The sequence below is a fragment of the Crocodylus porosus genome, unplaced genomic scaffold (genome assembly GCF_001723895.1).
Source record: "Crocodylus porosus isolate Cpor-Errol unplaced genomic scaffold, CroPor_comp1, whole genome shotgun sequence".
In the NCBI taxonomy this organism is placed as follows: Eukaryota; Metazoa; Chordata; order Crocodylia; family Crocodylidae; genus Crocodylus; species Crocodylus porosus.
The window spans coordinates 2,864,496-2,887,428 of record NW_017728934.1 but is presented as its reverse complement, the minus strand read 5'-3'; the positions used below and the strand labels follow the sequence as shown (position 1 = coordinate 2,887,428).

The following is a 22,933-nucleotide window of genomic DNA, read 5'->3' as shown; positions in this document are numbered from 1 at the left end:
CCCCCCAAGCACGTATAGGTGCCCCTAGAGTAAGCCCTTCCTCATGGGTTCCTTTCCTCTGGATTTCCCCCATGGTCCTGCCACTCACCAAGTGTAGTTTTGTCCTTGCTCTAAGTCCATCTCTTGCATTTTGCTTCTTGAACAGAACTGTGCGTGGCTTACCACACTTACTTCCTTACTACTCATTATTTTTCCCAGCTTAGTAATAAATATGCTAAATACTGCTCCTACCAGGTAACCCTGGGCATGTTGTGTAACTAGAAGTTAACTACTTTTCTGTCCTCAGCTCAACCCCAACATCCGGGTATGCCTTTGGCTGCGTGCTCTTCCAGTTCCCTCTTCACTCCAGGGGAGCTGCTGTAGTTCATGCATGCTTCAGTTTGCTGGCTCTGAATTTGACTCGGGTCACCTCCCCTACCCCAAGCTGGTTCACTTCTCACTTCCCTTCTTTTCCAGGAGCAGTCAGCCTTCCCTTGCTCTCTTACAGCTGGCTAAGTGGCCTTTTAATTAGCATCTGCCATTTGTAACAACCTCTCCCCTCTTTCTCATGGATCAGCCACCTGGAGTTACTGATACAATCATTTCCCTCAAGGGAGCCAGCCTCTACTGGATGGGGGTCACTCTCTTTCATCTTGGCTCTGTGGATGTCACCTAGGAGTAAGACCATGTCTACGCAAGAAAGATTTGCCAGCAGAAGTTTTTTCAGCAGTTGGCAGCATTGTCACCGTGAAGTTCCTACGTACTTGGCTTTTGCTCATGCTGCACATCCACACCGAGAGGTCAGGCTGACAAAGGGCATTGTGTAGTATCACATGGCGTTTCCCAGGCAATGGACTGCCTTGTGGGACCTTCTAGAAATGCTTGGTGGGATACCTCCATTTTCTCTGGGAAATTCTGGGAGTTCAGGATGGGTCAGGTTCCTCTGTCACAAGAATAGCCTATGCTCTAGCCAAAGCATTTCTTAGATGCATCTGCTCATCAAGGGATCATCTCTATGTCATCTGACCAGTTGATGCAGGGATGGGCTTGAGACTTAACTTTTATCACTGTTTTTAGCAGATTTTACATCTTTCTCTTTCAGCCTACTATGGCAACCCCACTTACATTTGCATTCTTATGATGAGAGAATAGTTTCTCTACCAGTTCTCCCATATGGCTCTCTCCACTTAACACTGTCAGGTTAGTTTTGCATCCTATTAATCAAGGAGTTAAGTTGCTTAGATAATAGGTAATAACATTCATTCACTACTGCCCAAGGCTGGATTTGAACTAACAGCGCAGTGGTGACAGACGTGCCTGTCTGCTCCATAATTACTGGGTACTGGATGCTCCTTGGTCCCTTCCTGATGCTAGAACTTGGGCCATGTTATTAGAAGGCCTCTGAGCACCCAGTGATGGAGGCAAGCATAGGGCATTCTCTTTTTTGCAAGCTGGAAAAACTGTGCAGCACCCACCTGAGACAGTGATCAGACCACCAGCTGTCCAAAGGAGAAACCTGATTGCCCGAGCCAGACTTCCTTATCTGGGAAGTCAGCACAACTAGTGGTTAGTGCGAAAGCCTGAAATGTGGGACTGGCCCTGGCTCTGGAGTGGGAAATGGTTGTAGTGGATTAGAGCAGGGACTTGGGAGCCAGGACTCCTGGGTTCTGATCCCAGCTCTAGGATGGGAGTGAACTCTAGTGGATTATCGCTAAGGGGGACTGAGAGTCGGGACTTATTTGGATCCTGCTATGGACTTGGGTGTGTTTAGACAAGTCCTGTCAGTGCTCTGTGCCTCAGTTTCTCTTGTGTGTATAATGCTGATCCATCCGTGAAGTGCTTAGCAATGCTCAACCACTGGGCAAGCACTGAGCTTTAATAATCAAATTCACTCCTGTGTCTTTCTATTAGCTGGGGTAAAGTGATGGAAGCAGGGTCTGGGCTGTCCTTGGGGCAGCAGTTTATCAATGGTGCTCAGATTGCAGTTGTGATCGCTCTCTTAACTCTGTAGCTCCCAGCTGATGCTTTAACACCCAAAAGCCTGGCCAGGCCAGGGTGGAGTGAGGAGGGTTGAACTACAGAGCCTGGAGCCAGGGCTAGATGGGGTAATTTCAGCCACCAACTCCCATCCCACAGACCAGCTGCTATGATCACAAAGCTGCGTCCTGTCTTGCTCCCTCTGGCTGAGTCTCCGCCCCTCTCCCCTGCTCAGACTTGCCACATTGTCCACTCTCCTAATGTGATTTTTAATGGATAAATCCCCTTGGTTTTCCCCGTGGATTCTGGCCAGCTCCAGGCAATTAAAGGCAGCATCTGGGTGAGCTTGCTTATTAATAATGCAGTGGCTTATTAGCACCATGCAAATTTTCCAGCTCTGCTGTCTTTGCTGGCCTCCCATTTCATGACACTGCCAAATGCTGGCAAGGCACTTCGCTCCCCTACTTCCCTCACCCCAAATCTTTCAGGAAGAGAAGGCTGGGGCTCGGTACTGGCAGGTGTCACTTTGATCTTGGGCATGATGGCTGCTTCTCTCAGCATTCAGATCTCCCTCTCCCTCTGGAGTAATGGGGAGAGGGCCTTGGGGAGGGACAGGATTAGGAGGATCCCGTGTCCGGAAAGCAGCTTAGGATGTAGGGACCCAGATGGTCACTTTAATGAGCTGGGGTAGCAGGGAGGAAGGATGGAGGGTCCCCAGGTCCAACACTTGGTGCCTTGTGTCACGCAGCATTGGGACGTGGGGCTGAGTTACTCCCTGCACCCCATCAGCATCTGCCTTTGTTCAAAGGCATGTGCCAGTCTCCTGGAAAGGAGGTGCCATCCTTTGTTCATGGGAAGTAGGGCTGAGCCAATTTCCCTGGCCCGGTGCCAGCACAAATCCCTTCTGATGTGTGGCTCCAACCCGCATCAGTGCAGTGTGGATGGTGGAGGGATGTAAGAGGGTGAGGGCAGGAGCTGCCGGGGGGGGAGGGGGTTCAGGTGCTTAGACCTCCTGCCCAGGTCTTCTGCATGTGTAAAGGGCGATGCACAAAAACCAAAGTGAAGGATAGGCCAAGTCAGGGCCAAGGTACTTTTCTGCTTTCCATGTCTTCCCATACCCCAAATAACAATCTTCAGGCCCCCCTTGCTGCCCCAGCCCTTGGCTCCCCTGGCACAAACACAATACTTTGCCCATCCTCCTGCAAGAGCACAACTGAAGTGAGTCTGAGAAGGATGTTGAGGACAGTGAAGGTCCAGGTCATGGACAGTAAAGGTAATGCTGCATCTCTTGGTTTGATATTGTTGAGTTTTTTGTGGGACAGCGGGACTTGTGCTGGGGCTGGGTTCTCAGAGGGGCCCAGCACCCACCACGTAGTTGGCAAGCTGAGAGCTCGGTCTCCGTGCAGAGCAGAAGTTGGCCTGAAGCCTGTGCCCTGCCTGCCCCACTCTCAGCACAGCTCATGTTAGCAGTTATGAAATGATTTTGTTTCTCTCTGTCTTGTCCTCCAGCCCCTTGGTGGGAGCAAGTGTCCTTGGCTGCAGGGGGCAGGGCTGGTTTCTTTACAGCTGATCTCCTGGCTTGTGGTCCTCCTGTCCCTTGTTCATTAATTTAGCTGGATGTATTGATCTCCCCCTCCAGCCTGCAGGCAGGGCCTTCTATTGGGCTTTAGCTGCCAGCTGCCATGGGCTGGAGATGCTGTTTATGTTGTGTGCTTGGGGAGAGGGATTTATGTCCCTTGCCCCTGGAGATGGAAGGTGTTCAGGGGCTTGAGGGGGTTGCTCTTTAACCTCACTAGTGCAGGTGCATATACGTGTGACCCAGGGTCCACATGTGGACACAAGGGCCCAGCTTATGAAATCGAATGGAGTTGGATGCTGAAAGTGCCTGTTTAAGGATCTGGGCCTGAATCTTTGGGCCCCTTACTGTGTTGGTCTGTACAGTCCCCTTATCTGCCTGGCAACATCCCACTCTGATTTAGTGCCAGGAGCCCTGCCCTGCCTCTCCGCTCCTTCCAAGTGCCTGACAGGTGGGTCCAGGACATCTCCATAACTTCTCCACTTCCTTGCAGGCTCATGTGGATGCTAGTGGAAGGATGCTAGGGTCTGAGATGGAGTTGGGAGCCAGTGTCTGGGCTTTGGGGATGGCTTTTGGAGTTCAGGGGTCTGGAAGAGAGGCTGAGTTAGTGTGTGCATGTGTCTGGAGAGTGGGATATTTTCAGGGTGAAACCAATCAGGTTTGGGAGCCCTTCTCCTTGCACTTACTGGAGGGTTCCTGCTGAGTGCTGGGCCAGCAGGTTCTGGCCTGGGGCTGCAACGTGATGTTGGCTGAAGCTCTGTGTGTGGGTGGGTGTTGCAGGGCTGCTAAAACAGGGATCAGAATAGACTGCAACAGGCAATATACTGGGGATACTGCAGAGGAGCTGGTGGGATATAGCAGGCACTGCAGCCATGTGGGAACAACAGGCTTGGAGAGAATAGATGGTGGCCCCAGCTAGCTCCAGTTGCAGTCCCAGCCCTTGCTGTGGGCACCTGCTAGGGGCATCACCCAGAGGCTGCTGTCGCAATTCACGTGCGTTCCCCCACCTCTTGTTCCATCCTCCCCTCCCCAGTCAGTGCAAGGCGTCCCTGTGACCCCTGCTGAGTTGTGGGGGGGCACTGGCCTGGGGTGAGGCCCTTTGTTTTCCAGCTTGGCTGGCACAAGGATGGTGTGCGGGAAGAAGGGAAGGCTTGGGCAGCCAGGCAGAAAGGAGCCCTGTGCATCAGGATGGAAAAAGAAATGAATGAACTGTAGAAGGGGACAGTTTATTGTTCTTCTCCTTCCTGCCCTACTGCCTTGCATCCCTCTGCTAACCAGGGCGCCCGTAGCTCCCCTCTCCTCTTACCTTCCTCCCAGCCCCTCAGCCTCAGCCCCTCCTTCCCCTGATCTTCCACCCTGACAACCTCTTATCTTCAGCCTCTTGCTCTCACCCCATCCCCACAGACCCTCATCATGCCCTGGCACCTTGCCTTTGCCTAACATCCATTGCCCTTTGCCACCCTCAAACCCCTCCTTCTAGTTCCCACCATTACACCAGCTCCTCGCCCTTCCTGAAGCCTCCACCCTCCTCTGTTGCAAGCACTTGCCAGCCATCCCAGCCCCTCCAGCCTTGCCTCTTTCCCTTCTCTAGCCCCCATTCCTCCCCACCAGACTGGCTCAGTTTGGGGCTAGTTCCCCATCACCAGGCTGCAAAGAAAGCACAGCAAAGGAAAGGGTGGGGGTTGTCTTATATGAGTCAGAGACCAAAGAGAAAAGAGCCGTGAGCTCAGAGGAGAGAGTCTCTAGGAACAAAAGCCTCCTCTTCATAGCTGACACCCTCACTCTCGCCTCCATGGCAACTCCAGGCCAGCAAGAGCCACGGGCCACTGGGCAGGGGCTGGTCATGGGGGGTTGACACGGGGCACTGGGGCGTGTGCTCCCTCTCTCTCCTTGCTCTGGCTTGCTTTCTTCCTTTCTTGCTTTCTGTGGAGCAGCACGTTGTGGAGGCCACCCGCTCCACTTCTGTTCTTAGCCGCTCGGCTCTGATCTCGCTGAGCTGACACAAAGCAACTTCGGTCTTGGTTTTAACCTGTGATGCAGGTTTGTGCATGTGTCCAAAACACCCAGCTCTGCTGGCAGGACTGGCACTCTCTGGCCTTAGTGCCTGGCTCCCCTCTCCATATCCTAGGGGAGAGGGGGCTGTGGTCAACCAACACAGCAAGGGACCCAGAGATTTAGGCCCAGGTCCTTAGAGAGGCACTTTCAGCATCAAACTCCACTGGAGGGGCTTTGACAGCACTTGGAGAGCACCAGGACTTCCCAGCAGGGAGGTTGTGGGTCAGATTAAGGGGCAGTGGTACGCTGGGGAGAAGCCCGAGTTTGGGGAAGTGGGGGCTGGAGTTTGCTCGGCTTGACATGTCGCTGCCCCTTGGAATGGGTTGGAGAGGGGCAGGGGGATCTGTGCTGTCTGAGACGGTGGCTGCTTCATTGGGCCAATACAGGGAGGGGAGCGAGAGACGGAGAAGGGCTGAACAGCGCAGGGAAATGGATAGGGAACATCTCTTCTGAGTGGTGGCTCCTGCCCAGTGCGGGTGTGCATCGCTGGGCACGATGTCAGCCCGGCTGGCAGCCCCTGCAGCCCAGGGCAGCTGACTCCCGCTGAAACCCAGCAGAGTGGGGGTTTCCCGATCTTCCCAGTGGCAGGCGAGATGCAGGCTGGCAGTTGCTATAGCAGCTGGTGTTCTTCTTCGAACAACAAAGAAAGTTGGGGAAAATATGTGCAGGTGGTAGGAGTGCTGGCAAGAGGTTCCCCTGCCCTCCACGCCTGGCTCCGGAGCTCCCAGCTATTGGAAGACAGGGTAGATTTGCACCTTACAGACTAACCAAAGCATATATATTTATATATAACAGAAGCTCTGATGGGCTGTAGCTTACTTTGTCAGATGCTGCAATCCCAGCCATAGTCTCCCCATGCAAAGAACTCTCCCAATGCCCCTTATTTCCAAGCTCCTCCTCCCATCCAGGTGTGTCTTTGCCCTCCTGATCTGCACTCGCTGGACCCCGCAGTTCTCCTACCTCCACAGTTCTGGCTTCTGGCCAGGCCACATGATGCCAAGTCTGAAAATGCCCTTTTAGACTGGGATGTTTGTCATTCCTGATCCCACCCCCTTGGGGCATTTGAGGTATTCGCACTCCAGCCTAAGAGCCCATCAGCCATGGGCCCAGCTATGGCTCTTCAGCATCAGGTGTTTGTTGAGCTAACAGTCCTGTTTCAAGAACAGAGCACTCAGGGTCCAGGATTATCCTGTGCAATCCCTGAGAGCAAGCTGGGGGGAAAAGGGACTGGCAGCTGACGTGGGCTGGAGAGGGACGTGGGCTGCAGGGCTGGGGGGTTGCGGTGTGGGCTGTATATGCGGAGCAGGGAAGGGAGCGTGGAGTGGGGCGAGGCCTGGGGAAGCACGTTCAGTTGGTTGGACGTTGCTCGGAGGCAGATGGAGCAGACGGACATGGGTCTCAGGGTGGGGCCTGTCTCTGCAGCCCAAGGAGGTGTCTGGGTGCAAGCAGAGCTGGGGGGACCTCGTGTGCTGAGGGGATCCTGTTGTTCTCCGGTGAGGAGGGATGGTGACACTTCTGTCCTGCCTCGGTGGTATCAGCCCTCCTGGGTGTGTGTGCTGAGGGGGCAAAGTATTTAGTAGGGGGCAAGAGGCCAGGGAAGTTTTGGTAGGGGGCAAGAGGCCAGGGAAATGGGTACTCAGCAAATAGGCTAACATGCTGGGAGGACTGTGAATCCTTTGCAGGCAAGTGGCCTTTTTGTCCTCTCCTCATGCTGCAGGGGAGCCAGCACACATCATGTGGGAGACGGATGCCCACTCTAGGCAGGATGCCTTCACCCCAAGGCAGGCCTGCACCTGGGCTGGTGCCGAGTGATGGCACCAGCACTCAGCCAGGGACCCTGGGATTCAGCCTGTTTCCTCATTTTTCTCCTTTGCTGCAGATTGCTGTTGGGGGCCAGGATTGTTGACTAGCTTCTGGGGAAGGCTGGACTCCTGTCCACATCTGTTCCAGACTACTTGTTCCCAACCCGGCTGGGATGTTTGCCACTTTGCAGCTTTGGAGACAGGAGCTTTCTCTTGTCTTGGGGCCTAAATACCTTCCCACCCAAAGCTCTGCCCACTCAGCCTCAGGTTTCACTTGCAGACTGGTTCTGGTAAATTGACTCCCAGTGAGACAGAGAGAAGTGGCTAACTGTGTTAGTCTGGAGTCAGGCAGAAGGCAGGGTAGATTTGCACCTTATAGACTATTTATAACTAGAAGGGTAGTAAAACAGTGGCGCAGGTTACCCAGCAAGACTGTGGACTCTCCATCCTTGGAAGTTTTTAAGATCCGGCTAGACAAAGCCTTGGCTGGGATGATCTAGTTGGTGCTGGTCCTGCTTTGAGCAGGGGGTTGGACTAGTTGTGACCTCCTGAGCTCTCTTCCAGCCCTCACTTTCTATGATTCTATAGCATAAGCTTTCACAAGACCAAGTTCACTTCATCAGATGCTGTGAAACCGCCAATGTGTTCTTCAAAACTGCTATTGTTATGTTTAAAAGGCAACACCCCTACATGAAAAGCCTCTGGGCAGTTCATACTTCCTGGAGAGGGATGCACTGGGTTAGCTCTCTGCAGTTTCAGGTGGCTACACTGTACAACAGCAGATGGTGGGGTGCATTTCTCTTTGCTCACCTGCTCAGCTCTGCTCCGGAGAGTCTGTCTTTGGCCTATTAAGTCTATCTGCACAGCCCCCACTAGGGCTCCGTTCACATTCGCAGTGCTGGGGCTTGCTTTGTTTCTGACATGTTTGTACAATGGATTATCTTAGTACCAGCTTGCTGCTCTGATGACACACTACCACTGGGATGCAGCCATCTCTGGGGAGGATGAAGAGCATTCAAGGAAAAGGGAACATGGATGGAGCCCCAGGGAAATTCCCACATTCTTAGAGAAAAGTGACTGTTTTTTAGCCCTAATAGACCAAATGCAAAAACTGGGAGTCAGCAGGGGTCTTTCCCAGCTTGCTTGGGTGAGGGGAGTTAATTTCTAGTGATCTGAGCAAGGGATTGGGAATTGCAACACCTGGGTCCTATTCCAGACTCCTGCACGGGCTTGCTATTGTGCCTCTGTTTCCCTGGCAGTAAAACAGGGTTGATTATATTGATCTCTCTTTGCAAAATGCTTTGAGGAAAATGCTGTGTGTTATAAGGAATTGAGGTGGGTGTGTGCATGAGAGAGACAGACAGAGAGGGGGATCACTGCCTTCTGTGGGGTGGAATGAGAACTGCTCATCTGCATGTCATAGCCACTGTATTGCTAATAGTTGAAGGAGATTCTTCACAGAAAAAGAGGCTTTTGGTTTTGGAGTGAGGGGAGTCTCCCTTTTGCACTCAGTGTGGCGTGGAGCGTTTGCCCAAGGTGGCCTCAAGTAGGGGTCAGTACGCAATAGGTAAATTTGGTCTCTAAACTTGCCTCTTTGCAGGGGGATGGGCTCATTAATGGGACAGGTTTCCTATATGATGGAACCTTTGGCGGCCTGACAGTGTTTCAGAGTGGCACGATTGGCACGTGGGTCACTGGAGCAAAGTGAGATGGGATGCCAGGCCTGGCATCAGGCCAGAGCAGTTTAAGGGGGCTGGCCTGGGAGTCCACCCAGTGGGCACTTCCTGGCTCAGCCCACCTGCCCCTGAATGGAGAGTGCAGCGAGATGATTTGGCCTTGCATCCTGGTGCTACAGTGGGTACCTCTGGTGCAGACTTCTACACATTTGTAAGCAGGCTTTTAACTGTCTCTTCCCAGCTCCATTGCCTCTCTCTTATCAGAGCTTGAATCCTGAGCTTAAACTCCTTACCAATGTCTCTTGAAGAGCTTTGGAGATATTTGGTGCCCTTGTAGACAATCCCATGGAGCCAATGAGCCCCTGGTGGATCCGGTGGGAGGATTGTGGCCTGTCTCTGAGTGCTGCGGTTTGGGAATGTGTCAGCAGGGAGAATCTGTTCAGAGGCATACAGCAAAGCTGCATCCAGCCTGGTGGCTGGAGCAGATGTGCTGTGGGTGATATCCAGATGGTTGCTGGTGCCCAGGAGATGGAATGGCATTGCCATGAGATCCCACCCTTTCGTGTATATAACTTACTGAGCAGCTGTGCCTAATCTGTAGGGAGTGTTGGGGTCTGGGTCTAGGGGCCCTGGGTCAGCTCCTGGTGCTGGGGTTGAGAGGGCAAAGCCAGGCTGGTGGCTTTAGATAGCACAGGATCTTGACATGGAGGATGGATGGAAGGGGAGGAAGTTAGTTGGGGCAGGGGAGGTATGAGCCTTTGCTGCACAGGCTGGGATCCCCAGTATCTACCTGCACGGCAGAAGGCCCTGGGGTTGGGTTGGAGCTGGTGGTGTCTTGGGGATGCTGAACATGGCTCTTGACTTCCTGCATTCAGTGACAAATCTCTCCCTGGAACTGGAAAGGGGCACCTGGGTTCAGACCCATGGAAAGTTGTTCATGAGGCGGGTTGATTTCTTCTCATCCAGGGCCAGGGAGTGGGGAGGGGATGGTGGACTGATGCCATGGCTGTCTGGTAGGGGGCAGTGACTCCCCCTCCGTGGGACTGCATCAGAGGATCTTCTCTGAGTACCTTACTTGGCACCTTCCTGGCACAGTGCATCTGAGAGCTGGGTGGCACTGGCGTATACAGATCCTATTTGCTGGGTACATGGTGGGAGTGAGTGCCTGGGGTCCTGGGTGGCAGGGAATTCCTGGTGGGGGGCAGCTAGTGTAAAGGCATCAGTGGAGCAGGCACTTCTCATCCACAGGGTACCCAGCTGTCAGCACGATAGGACAGGCCCGGGCAGAGCTGAAACATGGACTAAGCAGGTGAGGGCGGGTGAGAGGAGCCTGCTGTAGGTGGCAGTGTCGTCTGTCCTGGGCTGCAGGCTGGCGGCTTAGCTTGGGCACAGCTGAGTGCTTTGGATCCAGGGGCAGGTGGGTGATTGCAGCCCAGAAAGCCTCACTCCACGCTTTCTCCTGCTCACTCTTGTCTTTGCCCATCACCTGTGCTAACTCAGTGGAGCTGAGGTGAGGGATTGATATTGCACTGGAGGGGAAATGGGAGTGCACCCTGTGCCTCAGTTTCCCTCAGCTGGAGCTAATGGCACTAACCCGCTATTTCCAGGAACCCTCGCCTCCCGCATGCATCTCCTGCGGGCCCCCGGGTTTCCTTTCAGGAGGGCATCAGGCTCTGGGCTGGGGAGGATTGGGACCGTGGCAAGCAGGGCTGCGTGCCTAGCGTTGCTCTCGAGAGGAGAGGCTGCCACGTGAGGCTCTTTGTTTAAGAGGCGTTGCTATGGTGATCTCAAGGCAGTGGTGAAGCAGCCACATTTTTCACAAGGGAGGGGTGGGCTTGGGGGGAGTTGAGCTCCCCTTTGTCCCCCAGCGACTTTCCTGGGCAGGGAGCGCTCAGTGCACAAGGGCATCTCTGTCAGCCCTGGCACTTAATCCCCCAGGGCTGGGACAATGGCTTTGCTTAGGAGAGGAAATGGAGAGGGCAGAAGATCTAGGTCCTTTGCTGCGGGGCTTGTCCGGGGAAGGAAGGATCGCCCTCACCTGAGGGGCCAGTCCTGTCCCTGTCCCTGGGGTACAGAGACTGGCAGCCCCACTCGGAAGCCCTCTGAGCTGGTGTATGGTGTATGAGCTCCCAGAGAGCTCAGGGCAGGCTGCTCCTTGCCCAGCTCTGCTCTGTACCTTTCTCCTCATGGCGGGTGTGGGGCAGGCCCCTGGCCCTGTAAAGCTGCCCCCTTCTCCCTGGCAAGGCTGCCCTCTGTCCCTGGGTGGATGGATGATTCTTTGCTGTGGAGCATTAGACCACGGGGCTGGGAGTGAATGGCCTGAGCACTGTCACCAGACACAGGCAGGGGGTCGGACTAGATGATCTACCTAGGTCCCTTCCAACTCTAGCTACTATGAAACTAGGATGTGCTACTCACTGGCCACCCAGGGGCTGTAATCTGGACCCACCCTGTCCTTCATCTCTCGTTCCTATGTTGGGAAGGAGGCTCATCCTCTGGTCCCTGCCTTCTCATGGATGCCTGACTTGGGCCTTCCAGACCTCCCTGGAGCTACTAGCTCTGTCCCCCAACCCCTCCCTGCGGCTTCCAGCTCAAGGCCAGAAGGGTCTAGTGCTTTCCAGCTGCCCTCAGCAGGCCATGCCCTTCTTGTGAGCAGTGCTGCCCCTCCTGGGGCTGGTGTTTCTGACAGGGAAAGGGTTTATTTTTGCACACAAAAAAAAAAATTAAAAAAAAAATCTCTCTATATAACTTTACCTCCAACACTGCCAAATGACCCCTGTGGTTCGCTTGGCAGATCAAAGCCCACTTTGACCGTTAAACCATTAAAAATCCATTACACAGTTTGCACCGTGCACCCATGTCCAGATCTGTATCCCCACGCACTGCCATCCTCAGAGGGCCAGCCCGTGAAAACGTCCATGCCAGACTCCTCTCCACCAGATGAGGTCTGCCATTTCTTTCCCATCGTCCTTTTCTGTCTTCCCGTAGTACCAGTGCATTTCACTTAGTCCCATTTTAATACAGCCCCCCCACTGGTCTCTGAGTGTCTGTTTATGAGCAGGTTCCTGGCTTTCAACAGTGCAGACCTGAAGCAGGACATGAACTGGTCAAAGTGAGCTGTTGGGGTCCCTTGCTGTATGGTCAGGTGCCTGGAGAGATGGACTGGGATGTATGGGATCCCCCATGTCTTTCCCTCTAACCAAGGCAGCTGGGAGCACTGCCCCTGCTGCCTTCCCTCCTCATCTGGGAGAGAGGGATCATTGCCAGGGGTCATGCTGGGGGTATCCTGGCTCCTCTGGGAAATGGGGCACCTATGCCAAGAGCAGTCCACACATTCCTTGCAGTGTGCGCCAGGGGTGTTCGTAGCACATACAGCAACTCTCAGTGCAGTAGCAGCAGATTTTTACCATATTTCAAATGAGGCTGGTTAATTATTGACAGTACAAGTGGTTTGTAACAAGCCCGTGGCTTGGAGCCAGGCTAGATATCTACTGGTATTAGTCAGTAGATTTAACCATTTAGCCAATCTGACATGGATTTGGACTAGGATTAGGAGTAGGGACAGTCCCTTTTCTGTCTTCCCCTGTGTTGTCCCCCTACCCCGTTATAGAGCCCGCCACTTTTCCTTTCTCCCTAAAACTTCTAGGAACCAGCTGCCTCTCAGGGTTCAGTCTCCCAGGGGCACATCCAGAGGGGTGTAGTGGCATGGCTGCTTGCCGCTTTTGGGTTGGAGCATATCACAGAAGTCTCTGGGGACTTTCTTAATCCCCTGAAGAAGATGAAAATCCCCATCTGTCTCTGTTGCTTTCCCCACTGTCCTGGAGGTGGTTGAAGCACCAGAGCTGCTCTTACCTGCCCCAGCCAAGCTGCATGTGAGCTGGGCTCAGCTGGGGGTGGGGAAAGCGGCAGTGGGGGTAGGTGGGGGAGATGGCAGGGGATGGGGGAACTACTTTCCTGCTGTGCTGTTGCTATTGTTCCCATCCCCAGATAAGCCCTGCTCCAGTGCACTCAGTTGGAGTGGACAGGAACAGCTCTGGGGCTTCCCTTACCCCTGAAAAAGCAGGGAAAGCAACAGTGGCAGGTGGGGGGCAGGATTTTCACCTGCTTTAGGCACTTTAAAAAGTCCCCAGAGGCTCCTGAGAGTGGTCTGCCTACCTTAGTGGGGGCAGAGGAGGTGGGGAGCTGAGGGTGTAGCTACCCCTGCAGTGCGAGTTGCTGCTTTTGCACCCCACTTTGGAAAATCCTGGATCCACCCCTGTCTGGGACCCACCTGACAGAGCTCACAACTAGTTGGCTTTGCCTGCCAGGAGGGTAAAAGGCTTTCTTTCCCAAATGTCGCAGAAGAGAAACTGCTCAAGACTTCAGAACAGCGTGGAGAGGGTTCCAAGTGCAGCCAGTGGGACCCAGCAGGAGATTATTGGGGGGGTAGATGAAAGGCTTCTGCCTATGTGCCATCCATGCCAATACAGTCATCACCCTGCCCTAAGCTATCGTCTAGAATGCAAACAGGGAAGGCTTAAAATAAGGCAGCGTCTTCAGGAAAGCCTGTAAAGTATTTTGGTTTTATTGTAGGGATTTTGGCAATAAATTATTTCTACTAAGCTAATGTTTCTCAGGGTGGGGTATGCAGCAGACTTCTTGAGGCTATGAGAGAAGAAGGGATGGGGAAAGCAGAAGAGGGGGTAGGGGAAAGGCAAATGGGGGGAAACGAAGGACATGGAAAAAATGAAGAACAATTGTACAATATCTCGTAGGCTGTGTGAGCAGGGCTGGTAGGGACATAATGTGTTTATGTTTTGTATCTATAATGTGGAAACCTAGGGGGACCCAGTACTTTAAAAACAGAAAAGGGGAACAGGACTCAGCCATGCCTGAGAGCCCTGTACTAATGCAAGAAAGCCACCTTGTTCTGAATGGGGGCCAAGGAAGATAAGGGCATTTCCCTGCTTGCTGCCCCATTGCCATAGCCGGAGCAGTGATGGTGTTAGTGCTGTATGGTTTGGTGGGATGTTTCTGTGCTGAATGGAAGCAGTGCCAGGTATTACTATTGCGAGGACTTTGGCAATGAAAGTTGCTACTGTTAAGACCATCCCAGCACCATTTGACGTGGAGGCTGCTTGCCCGGGGCACCATCCACCCCAGAGAAGTGCTACGACCCATGGACACTAGCCTGGATTAGATTTAGGGGTAGGGACCTAGCAGAAGCCTGGTCTGTCCCCTTTCTGATACCTGAGTGGGACATAGCAGGCCTTCCCCATCTCCATTCTCCTTGATGCTTGACAGATGTATATCTTGGATTCCAAGCCCACAATGGACACACCACTCAGTCTCTGAGTCCCTGGGGTTTTGGACACACAAGACCTTGCTCAGGCAACCTCTCTCATCCATCTCCCAGTAGCCTATATTGATTATCTAGTAGTTAATGTAACCTCATCAAAGCCACCAGGAGGGCAAGAGGCAATTAGCTGATAACAGGGGAGGTCCAGGGTCAGGAAGCTTCATGGTCCTGGCTGGCATTAAACCCTGCTGGGTTTGTGGGTGGTGAACCAGCCACCAGCTGCAGGGAGGGGACACTAGGCTGCTAATCAGGCCTTGGAGCATTGTTCCTGCGTGCGTGCCACCCGCTGTGGGAAGACTCTTTTGACTGGTGACAATCAGGGTCATCCCTCTGCTTCATCAGGTCCAAGGCCTCTGACAAACCCATGGGCTCTTGAAAGGGGCAGGGTGGGTGGGCAGCCTGGTTAACAGTTTGCATGACCTGTCTCTGAGCTGCTTCAACCTCTCCTGTCCTAACACTGGCTGTGTGGACAGGGCCCCTTTTTTTCCAAATCCGTTGTATTTGTCTCGGTGCACAGTGCCGCCCCAGCACCTTATGCACAGACTCATTTATCTTCATCCTAGCACAGCGGGTAAATTAATAGCACCGTCCCATATTGCCTGTGGAAATGCTGAGGCATGAAGAGAGAAAGCGACTTGCCTGAGGTCACACAGCAAGTCTGTGCCACAGTCAGAAACAAAACCTAGGAGTTTTAGCACTGTCCCACTTCAGCTTCCCAGACCAAGCGGGGGATCATGGCAGTTCAGCTGAGCTGTTTGCATGGATCAGTAACCCATGTGCAGCTTGGTGACTCTGTGTTTTCCCTGCCCAGTGCTTTGATGGTGTGCACCCCAGGCTGGGGCAGTCTGTTGGGGAAGGACCATGCATTTCCTTCACTGCTATGGGGTGGCCAGGTGGATTGGTTTGGTTTGTCTCTGGGCCAAAGCTAGGGGTGGGGAGGAGTATCCTTCCTGCCTTTGTCCTGCTTCACACCACCTGTCCTCCCCAGTCAGGGATTCCCTGGGGACGTCTCTTGGAAGGAAGCAGCATTCACTTTCATCCTGTGGCCTCCCTGTGCTGTGCTTGTGGCCAGAGCCTCCTGCTTGTGTGTGCTTGTGGCTGCTGTGTAGGGGATTACCAGGATGCAGCGTGTACTTCCTCTATGGTTATCTGTAATAAAACACTTCATATCCCTCCGGCTTAAATACCAGTTTGGGGATTCTTCCCCGTCTGGATCAGCATAGGCACAGTGCTTCCTTTCTGTACAATGCCTCAATCAATCTGCTGGTAGTTAAAGCCCAGGCCTGAGTTCTGTTCTGAGCTCTGCTGCTGAAGTCGTCATTGATCTTGGGTGATTTACTGTCCTCACTCTCTGCCTCTGTCAGAGGAGGACAATATTATAGTCCTCAGATGGGTGCAGAAAGCCGTGTCCCTTTTCCAGCGGGGTTAAATAGGCATCTTCTTGTATGGAAACACCGTGTGTTAATATGGCTCTAACATACACTGATTTTGTACGCTGGTGTAAGTTACATCTTGAACAGACAGACATACAGCTAGCCCAGAGTAGTGGCTGCAGTAGCCCCGTTACTTCCTTTTGTTAGTAGGTGGCAAGGGAGCAAGTAATACAAGTAATAGTATGTGTGCCTTGAGGCTGGCATAGAGGTGGACGCATGGCTCCTCCTTCCGTGTGACTTACACGGGTGTAGTTTTCATCCCTGACTATGACCAGTGGGTTCTGTACTGGAGTTTAATAAGTGACACTAGCACAGGGCTCCGCTCCTTCTTTACACCAGTACAAGGGAAAGTTACAGTAATGTGAGTGGGTTGTGTATCAACATAAATACCGTCTTGGATCAGATCACAGGTCTGTCTTGCCCGGTACCTTTGTATCTCAGTGGCCTCCATCTAGTCACTGGGTGGTGGGAGGGGTTGTAGCTCCTAATAGACCTAGGTCCACTGTCAGTATATAATGAATAGGCTTGTATCTCAGTGACAGAGAGTGATTGCCAAGGAAAAGTATTTATTCAGGGCCTGTCCAGATTGACCTGTTCCCTTGTCCCTTTCTCCCCTGCATTGGGAAGCTTAGGGAGTCGTAACTTGGAGGCTGCACTTCTAGCTGTCATGTTGACTCTCCACAGATGGCCTATCCTGCAGGAGTGTGTCCAACCTCCTGTTGAACCTGCTTAAATGATCAGCTTCCAGAGCATTTTGTGGCAATGAGTTCCGCCAGTGCATTACACACTGTGCAAAAGAACTTTCTTTTGTTTGTTTTAAACTTGTTTTCTAATTTCATTGCATGTCCCCCAAGCTCTAGTAGTGTGAGGAACATTAAATCACAAAGCCATATTCACTTTCTCCACACTATTCATGATTTTTACAGGCCTCTATCATATCATCCCTTCCTCATCTTTTCATTAGCTGAGAAGTCCTAGCCTTTTCTTATGGAAACTTCTCCTTACCCCGATCGTCCGTGTTGCACGTCTTTATACCTTTTCTACCACTACTATATCCTTTTTTGAGGTGAAGGGATCAGAAGTACATGGGATGGAAGAATGGTCAAAAAGTAAAGGGAAGGCATCTGAGAAAGATAAAAGGGGAAGAGCTTATGAGGTGACCCAGGCCTTGGCAGTCAGGGCTGAATGTGTGCCAGGGGAAGGCTGTATAGCCATCCCCTGTGGACCCGAATTGTCCCCTTCTTCACCTGACATCTGTCTGCGAAAGGCTGTGTAGCCACTTTGCACCACACTACCCTGACAGGCACCAGCTTTGGAAAGGTTTGGTTCAGAAGAAACTTAACATCAGACACATGCCCCATGTCTGTGTGCAGGCTGTGCCCCAGGCCTGGCTGGGTGTGACAGGAGTACCTCTACAAGAGTCTTTCTATTGGTGACTGCACCCTCCTGTTATGGGCCAAATGCCTGCCTTCATCTGCCGTGCCTCGATCTTGGTTAATTGATGGATGTTAGTTAGCAGGAGGCTGCCCATTTTATTTTTTTGCCCCAGTGCTAGGGGCTGCTATCTGTGGCTCCTTTCCTCCCCTACAATGTAGCCCAAGCTTCGTGGATGGTACCGACGTGGTTTTGACCTGGACCTTGCTGTAATTTGGCCCTCTCCTTGACTTCCCTGGGCTTCCACTGCCCTGTCTTGTCCCATGCCTTCCTGGTGCTCTGCTGCCACCTCTCGGTGAGGCTTCCTGCCACCCCCTCTCCCTGGGACTTCTTGCTGCCCTCTCTCCCTGGGACTTCTTGTTGCCTTCTCTCGCTCTGGGGCTTCTCGCTGCCCCCTTGCCCTGGGGCTGGGGCCAGTGCACCCTGAAAGTGCTGCACCCTTTCTAGTGCCGGGGTCCCCACACTACCATGGAGCCCCTATGAGGTCTCCCCCAACCCCTAATAGCCTCACCCAGTCCTCTGGTGTTATAAAACTACAAACAGAAAACTCAAGCCCCTGGGCTATAACGTAAAACCTAAGCCATCTGGCATTCAAGACCCTACCAGGGAATTCTCCGCCCTGTATCCACAAACAGGAGCTGCTCGTGCCATCAGGCTTCTCTACTCTGCTTGCTCCGGCAGAGCTCCTTCTCCCTTGGCGGCTAGCGGAGAACTGCCCTTCTGGCCTCACTCCTGGGGTTTATATGTGCCAGGCCCTGCCCCTTCCTGTCAGCTGACCCCAGCAGTTGCCCTAGCGACCCACACCTGTGCCTCTGCTCTGAGAGTAGCAGGCACCCTAGTGTCCTGCTACACTGGGATCACCACCTTGACAGCCTGGCTGGCTGGGATCACCACCCCTAGGCTCCTCCTACACACACTTCTACTGATACCCCTCCATCCCCACCTACAGTTAGGGCCGTCCCTAAGGTATGGCGAATGGGGGCAACCGCCCTGGGCCTCGTGCTTTGCGGGGGCCCCGTGGAACCAGACGGAGTGGCCATGGTCCCTCCTGCGGGGCCCACCTGGAGCTGGTGGCTCAGCTCCGCACCACGGAAGAAGCACGGAGACGCTCCCTTCTACCCTTTGCGGGGGCATCACGGCCCCGTGCAGTGTTAAGGAGACCCTCTACAGGCTGATTTGCCCCGGGCCTCACACCCCACTAGAGTCGGCTCTGCCTACAGTCCTTCACTATCCCAGCCGTGGGGCCTTTCTCATCTACATGGGTTGCATGGGAGATTTTGTAATATAGGAACCTCTTTGGCCAGCAGACAGACTTGAACTCAGCCCTGCAGGGGTACCTAGAGCCAGTGCGTGGCATACTGGGGGCGAGGTATTAATCCTGTACCTTCCTTTTTCTGCAGATGGGATCCATAGTGTGGCAGCCCAGTGTACCCTGCAGGTGACCATCATCACCGATGAAATGTTGACCAACAGCATCACGCTGCGACTGGAGAATATGTCCCAGGAGCGCTTCCTGTCTCCCCTCCTGGCGCTCTTCCTGGAAGGGGTGGCAGCTGTGCTCTCGGCCCCCCGCCAGCACGTGGTGCTCTTCAACATCCAGAATGATACGGATGTACGAGCTGCCCGCATCCTCAACGTCAGCCTCTCAGTGCTGCTGCCCAGCGGGGCCCGTGGGGGACGCTTCTTTCCCTCTGAGGACCTCCAGGAGAGGCTGTACCTGAACCGCACGCTGCTGGCAGCCATCTCGGAGCAGCGGGTGCTGCCCTTTGATGACAACATCTGTCTGCGAGAGCCCTGCGAGAACTACATGCGCTGCGTGTCTGTGCTGAAGTTTGACAGCTCAGCACCCTTCATTGCCTCTGACACTATCCTCTTCCGGCCCATCCACCCTGTTAACGGCCTGCGCTGCCGCTGCCCTACTGGCTTCACTGGGGACTACTGTGAGACTGAGATTGACCTGTGCTACTCCAGCCCCTGCGGAAGCAGTGGGCGCTGCCGCAGTCGCGAGGGCGGCTACACCTGTGAGTGCCACGAGGACTTCACTGGTGAGTGTGGAGACTCAACCTTGGCACAGCCCAGCCACAGGGGCACGGATAGGGCCTCAGGGATTCCTCACAGTGGAAAGGGCTTTTCTTGTCCTAACCCACCTCTGTCCATCCCAGCCCTTTATCTAACTGTCCATCTCCCTACACATCCACTCTCTGTGTTTTCATTTCCCTACCTGTCCCTTTATCCATCCCTCTACCCAATACACCGCTATTCATCTGTGATCCCACATATGCATCTCTCCATTCCTCTACCCATTCATCCTCCCATCCACTCTTCCATTCCTGTATGTCCTCGTTTACTTACATACATACACACACACTCTCTCTCTCTCTTCATTTATCCCTCCCTTTCTATCCATTCATCCTGAGGCACATCCCTTTCTAGACCCATCCCACACCTAAATAGTGATGTGTCTGTCTTTTCTTCCTAGATCTGCTGGTTTGTCCATGAACAACTCCCACATCCCTATTACTGTCTTGTTTTTGCTGCTTGATTTTCCTCCTGTCAACTCATTTTCCTCTCCTTTTTTCTTATCCATGGGCTTCCCACCCTTTCTCCACCGCTGTTGTAAGTCCGGGCTCAGCCTGTCAACCCTCTGTGACTGAGCCTTTCCAAGCTCTGGTTGGCAGAAGCAGCCCAGATGTGTTTCTGGGTCAGCAGCAGAGTGCGGGGTGGAAAGAGATACAAGGGGACGGGGTTACATCTCTGTCCCGAGGATGAAGGATAATCCTAGGCTGTGTATAGGAGGAAGTATTGATACTAGGGATGAACCTCACCTTCAGCCTTGTGGCAAGCACTTGCCAACCCCAGCACAGCAAGGCAGAGAGAACTCGGATCTTACCCACTGCACTGGGAGCCCTGAGCTGGCTGCCTTTGCTGAGTGAGCACAAGTCATGCAGAGCATGTCCTGGGCCAGGGAGGTGCCTGCATTCCTCCTTCTGCACCAGGTTCAGTGTGTGACAAGGGAGAGGCAATCTGGCAAAAACAGCCCCAGTTCCTAGAGGCCAGGCAGAACCAGATCCTTCCACCAAAAGGCTTGGGCAGTGGACTGCTCCCCCAACATACCCTGATTCCAGCCCAAAGGGAGGGTGCTGATTACCTGGCTTTGGGCTTGTAGGAGCCAGAGCCACCCAGGACAAGACTTCTTTGTTGCTACTTTCCCGTTACGTTGAGTTGGTCGTACAGTGGGAAGTGCCTTGAAGCCTGAATCCTCATTATATCATTATATCAGGCTTTTTGCCCCATGTGCTCTGTCCAGGAGGTTTTGCAATGGAGCTGTAATGGCAATATACTCTCAGCATCCCACCCAAGTCCCTGGCTACTCACTGGGCCTATTAACACTGGGACAAGCCTTGGCACTGCCTCTGAACTAAGACTGCAAATATATTGCACACAGGGACATCCAAATGCCACCAGGTGGGACCAATCCCCTGTCATCGACCCCTGCCCAGGTAGGGCTGGAACCTGAGACGCGGGTCCCCATGGTTTAGTTCTTTCAACTTGCCTTGGCTCAGCTGACTGGGGGGGACAAGGCCTGAGCTTTGCAAACCAGCCACTGACTTCAGCTCTGATTTCCTCTACTCCCTGTGGCACTGAGCGCTAGTCTTTGGTCTGGGACCCACCTTCCTTCTGCCCAGAAGTGGATGTTGTGAAACTAATCATAGAGGAAGGGCCTTCCTCAGTACTTCATAGTGGGTTCTGCTGGCTGGCTGGGAGCGATGGTAACCGGAGGGAGAGGAATCTGGCCATCCCCGAGGTCGCTAGGTTAAACCCAGCCTGGGAATAGTAATGACTCGCTAAGGTCTGTTGTGTAAATTGCTATGGGCTGTGGTTTTGGGTGGGCTCCCAAGTGCCACAAGCTTGGCAGAGCCCGTTTCCCAGTCGCTGAGCATCCATAGATGAGTGGTCAGGCATTGAAATGGGCTGTCTAGAGAAGTTGTGGAATCTCCATGCTTGGAAACTTGCAGAAGCAGGTTAGACGGACCCTTGGCTGGGAGGCTGAGCTGACGGCATGGGTGCCTTCCATGTGGACCAAGCAGGCCAGATGGTGCAGAGGAGCGATTGGGGGGTGGGGGCAGCACTCCTACCCAAGCTGCTCAGAGGGGGCAGCCCAGGGCAGGGTGGGATTTCCAGACACAAGAGCAGGGAGGATTAGCAGGTAGGCAGGGCTGGGCAGAGGAGTGCAAGGAGTGCCGCTGCCTGGGGGCATGGCTGATCTGCAAGTAGAATGCTACACAGCAGCATCTCCGTGCCAAAGTGCCTGCAGAGTGGCACATGAGGTTGGGCAAATCTCCAGGCTCCATCAACCCCTGGCTCAAACCAGCAGGTTCATAGGAAAGGGAGAGACCTCACAAGGTCATCTAGCCCAGCCCCCTGCTCAAGGCAAGATCATCCCTGATGAACCCACCTGATGAACTCCACCTGAAGCCTGGCAGGGGTGGCTGGTAGTTCTGTCTGGTTAACTGTCTCCCTAGGCCTGGCATCCCTGTCCCTTCCACCATCCAGTCCAGCAGCCTGCATAGCAAGCCTGCTGTCAAGGGAGATGCTTTTCACTGGTGGGCCAGAGACTACTGGCTGGGGCTCTGGGCGGAGGGCATGCTTGAGAGGAGGGCTGGCTGGATCCCTCAGGCAGTGACTGTGGGCTGTCCGACTCCCTGCAGCTCCCATGCCATGTCCCAGCAGTGGTGTTGCTGGTGCAGAGCTCAGGCTGTTGTTTCTGTGTGCCCTGGGGATGGATCGGGGTGCCACGTGGGAGCTTGCTTCTAGCTTAGGGCCAGTGCGGGGAGTGCCGCTGTCTGGTAGAAGTGCTCTACTAACACGTGTCAAGTGGTTTTAGGCTGGCAGAATGACAGGGCTGTGATGACACATCAGCATGTGGGCTTGCAGGTAGAAATTAAACTATCCCTCACTCCAACCTACCTGCTGCAGCCAGTGGTTCTGCAGGGCTGGCCTGGGATCACCAGCTGAGCAGGAAACTTGGCCCATTGGCCATGCTTCATGGCCCCAGCCTCTGGCTCGGGTTCTGTGCCTGCTGCTGTGCTCCTGCCCATTGCCCTGCAGCACTGTGTCCCTTCAGCACTGGTGTGATGACATGGTATCAGGACCCCACATGACGTGCCCTGGCACTTTCCTAAAAAGGAATGTTCTTCCCAATTCACTCCTCCAAACTGCCAGTGGACCTATGGAGCCTTTCCAACATGGTCTCCTGTCTCTGCTGCCCCTAACCCCTGGGGCTGACTGGTAGGGCATCCCACCCCTCCTCCAGCTTTCCAGTAAGCCCCCTCCATTCTGCAGGATTTGTTGCCCCCACCTGGGGAGGCTGGGGTGGGTCCACCTGCCTGTAACCAGGGCTCTCTCCCAGCAGTGGCACCTCGGGGTGGGCACAGGGCTTAACTTCTATCCTGAGTTTGGGGCCTTTGGTGCTACACGGCTCTGACTTGCGAGCACCCAGTGGGAAATGCTAGTAGTGTGTTACCCTGAGCCCCCTTCAGGGGCACTGAAGGGGGGTCTGGCATTGGCAGGGGAGGCAGTGGAGGATCCTGAACCTGCAGCCCCCGATCTTCCTGTAGCAGTTTCTCCCTCCCATGCACAACATCCAAGCTCAGTGTGTGCGT

The 22,933-nt window shown here is 53.8% G+C and overlaps 1 protein-coding gene across 1 annotated transcript in view; it reads left to right on the top strand.

Moving 5' to 3' along the window:
* CELSR2 (cadherin EGF LAG seven-pass G-type receptor 2) overlaps positions 1-22,933 on the top strand; it is a gene marked incomplete at its 5' end in the record, with an annotated part of 83,096 nt that overhangs the window by 10,332 nt on the left and 49,831 nt on the right. The window contains one exon of the mRNA XM_019546174.1: positions 18,671-19,315. Coding sequence (XP_019401719.1) covers positions 18,671-19,315 — 645 coding nt within the window. The remainder of the gene's footprint in view (positions 1-18,670; positions 19,316-22,933) is intronic.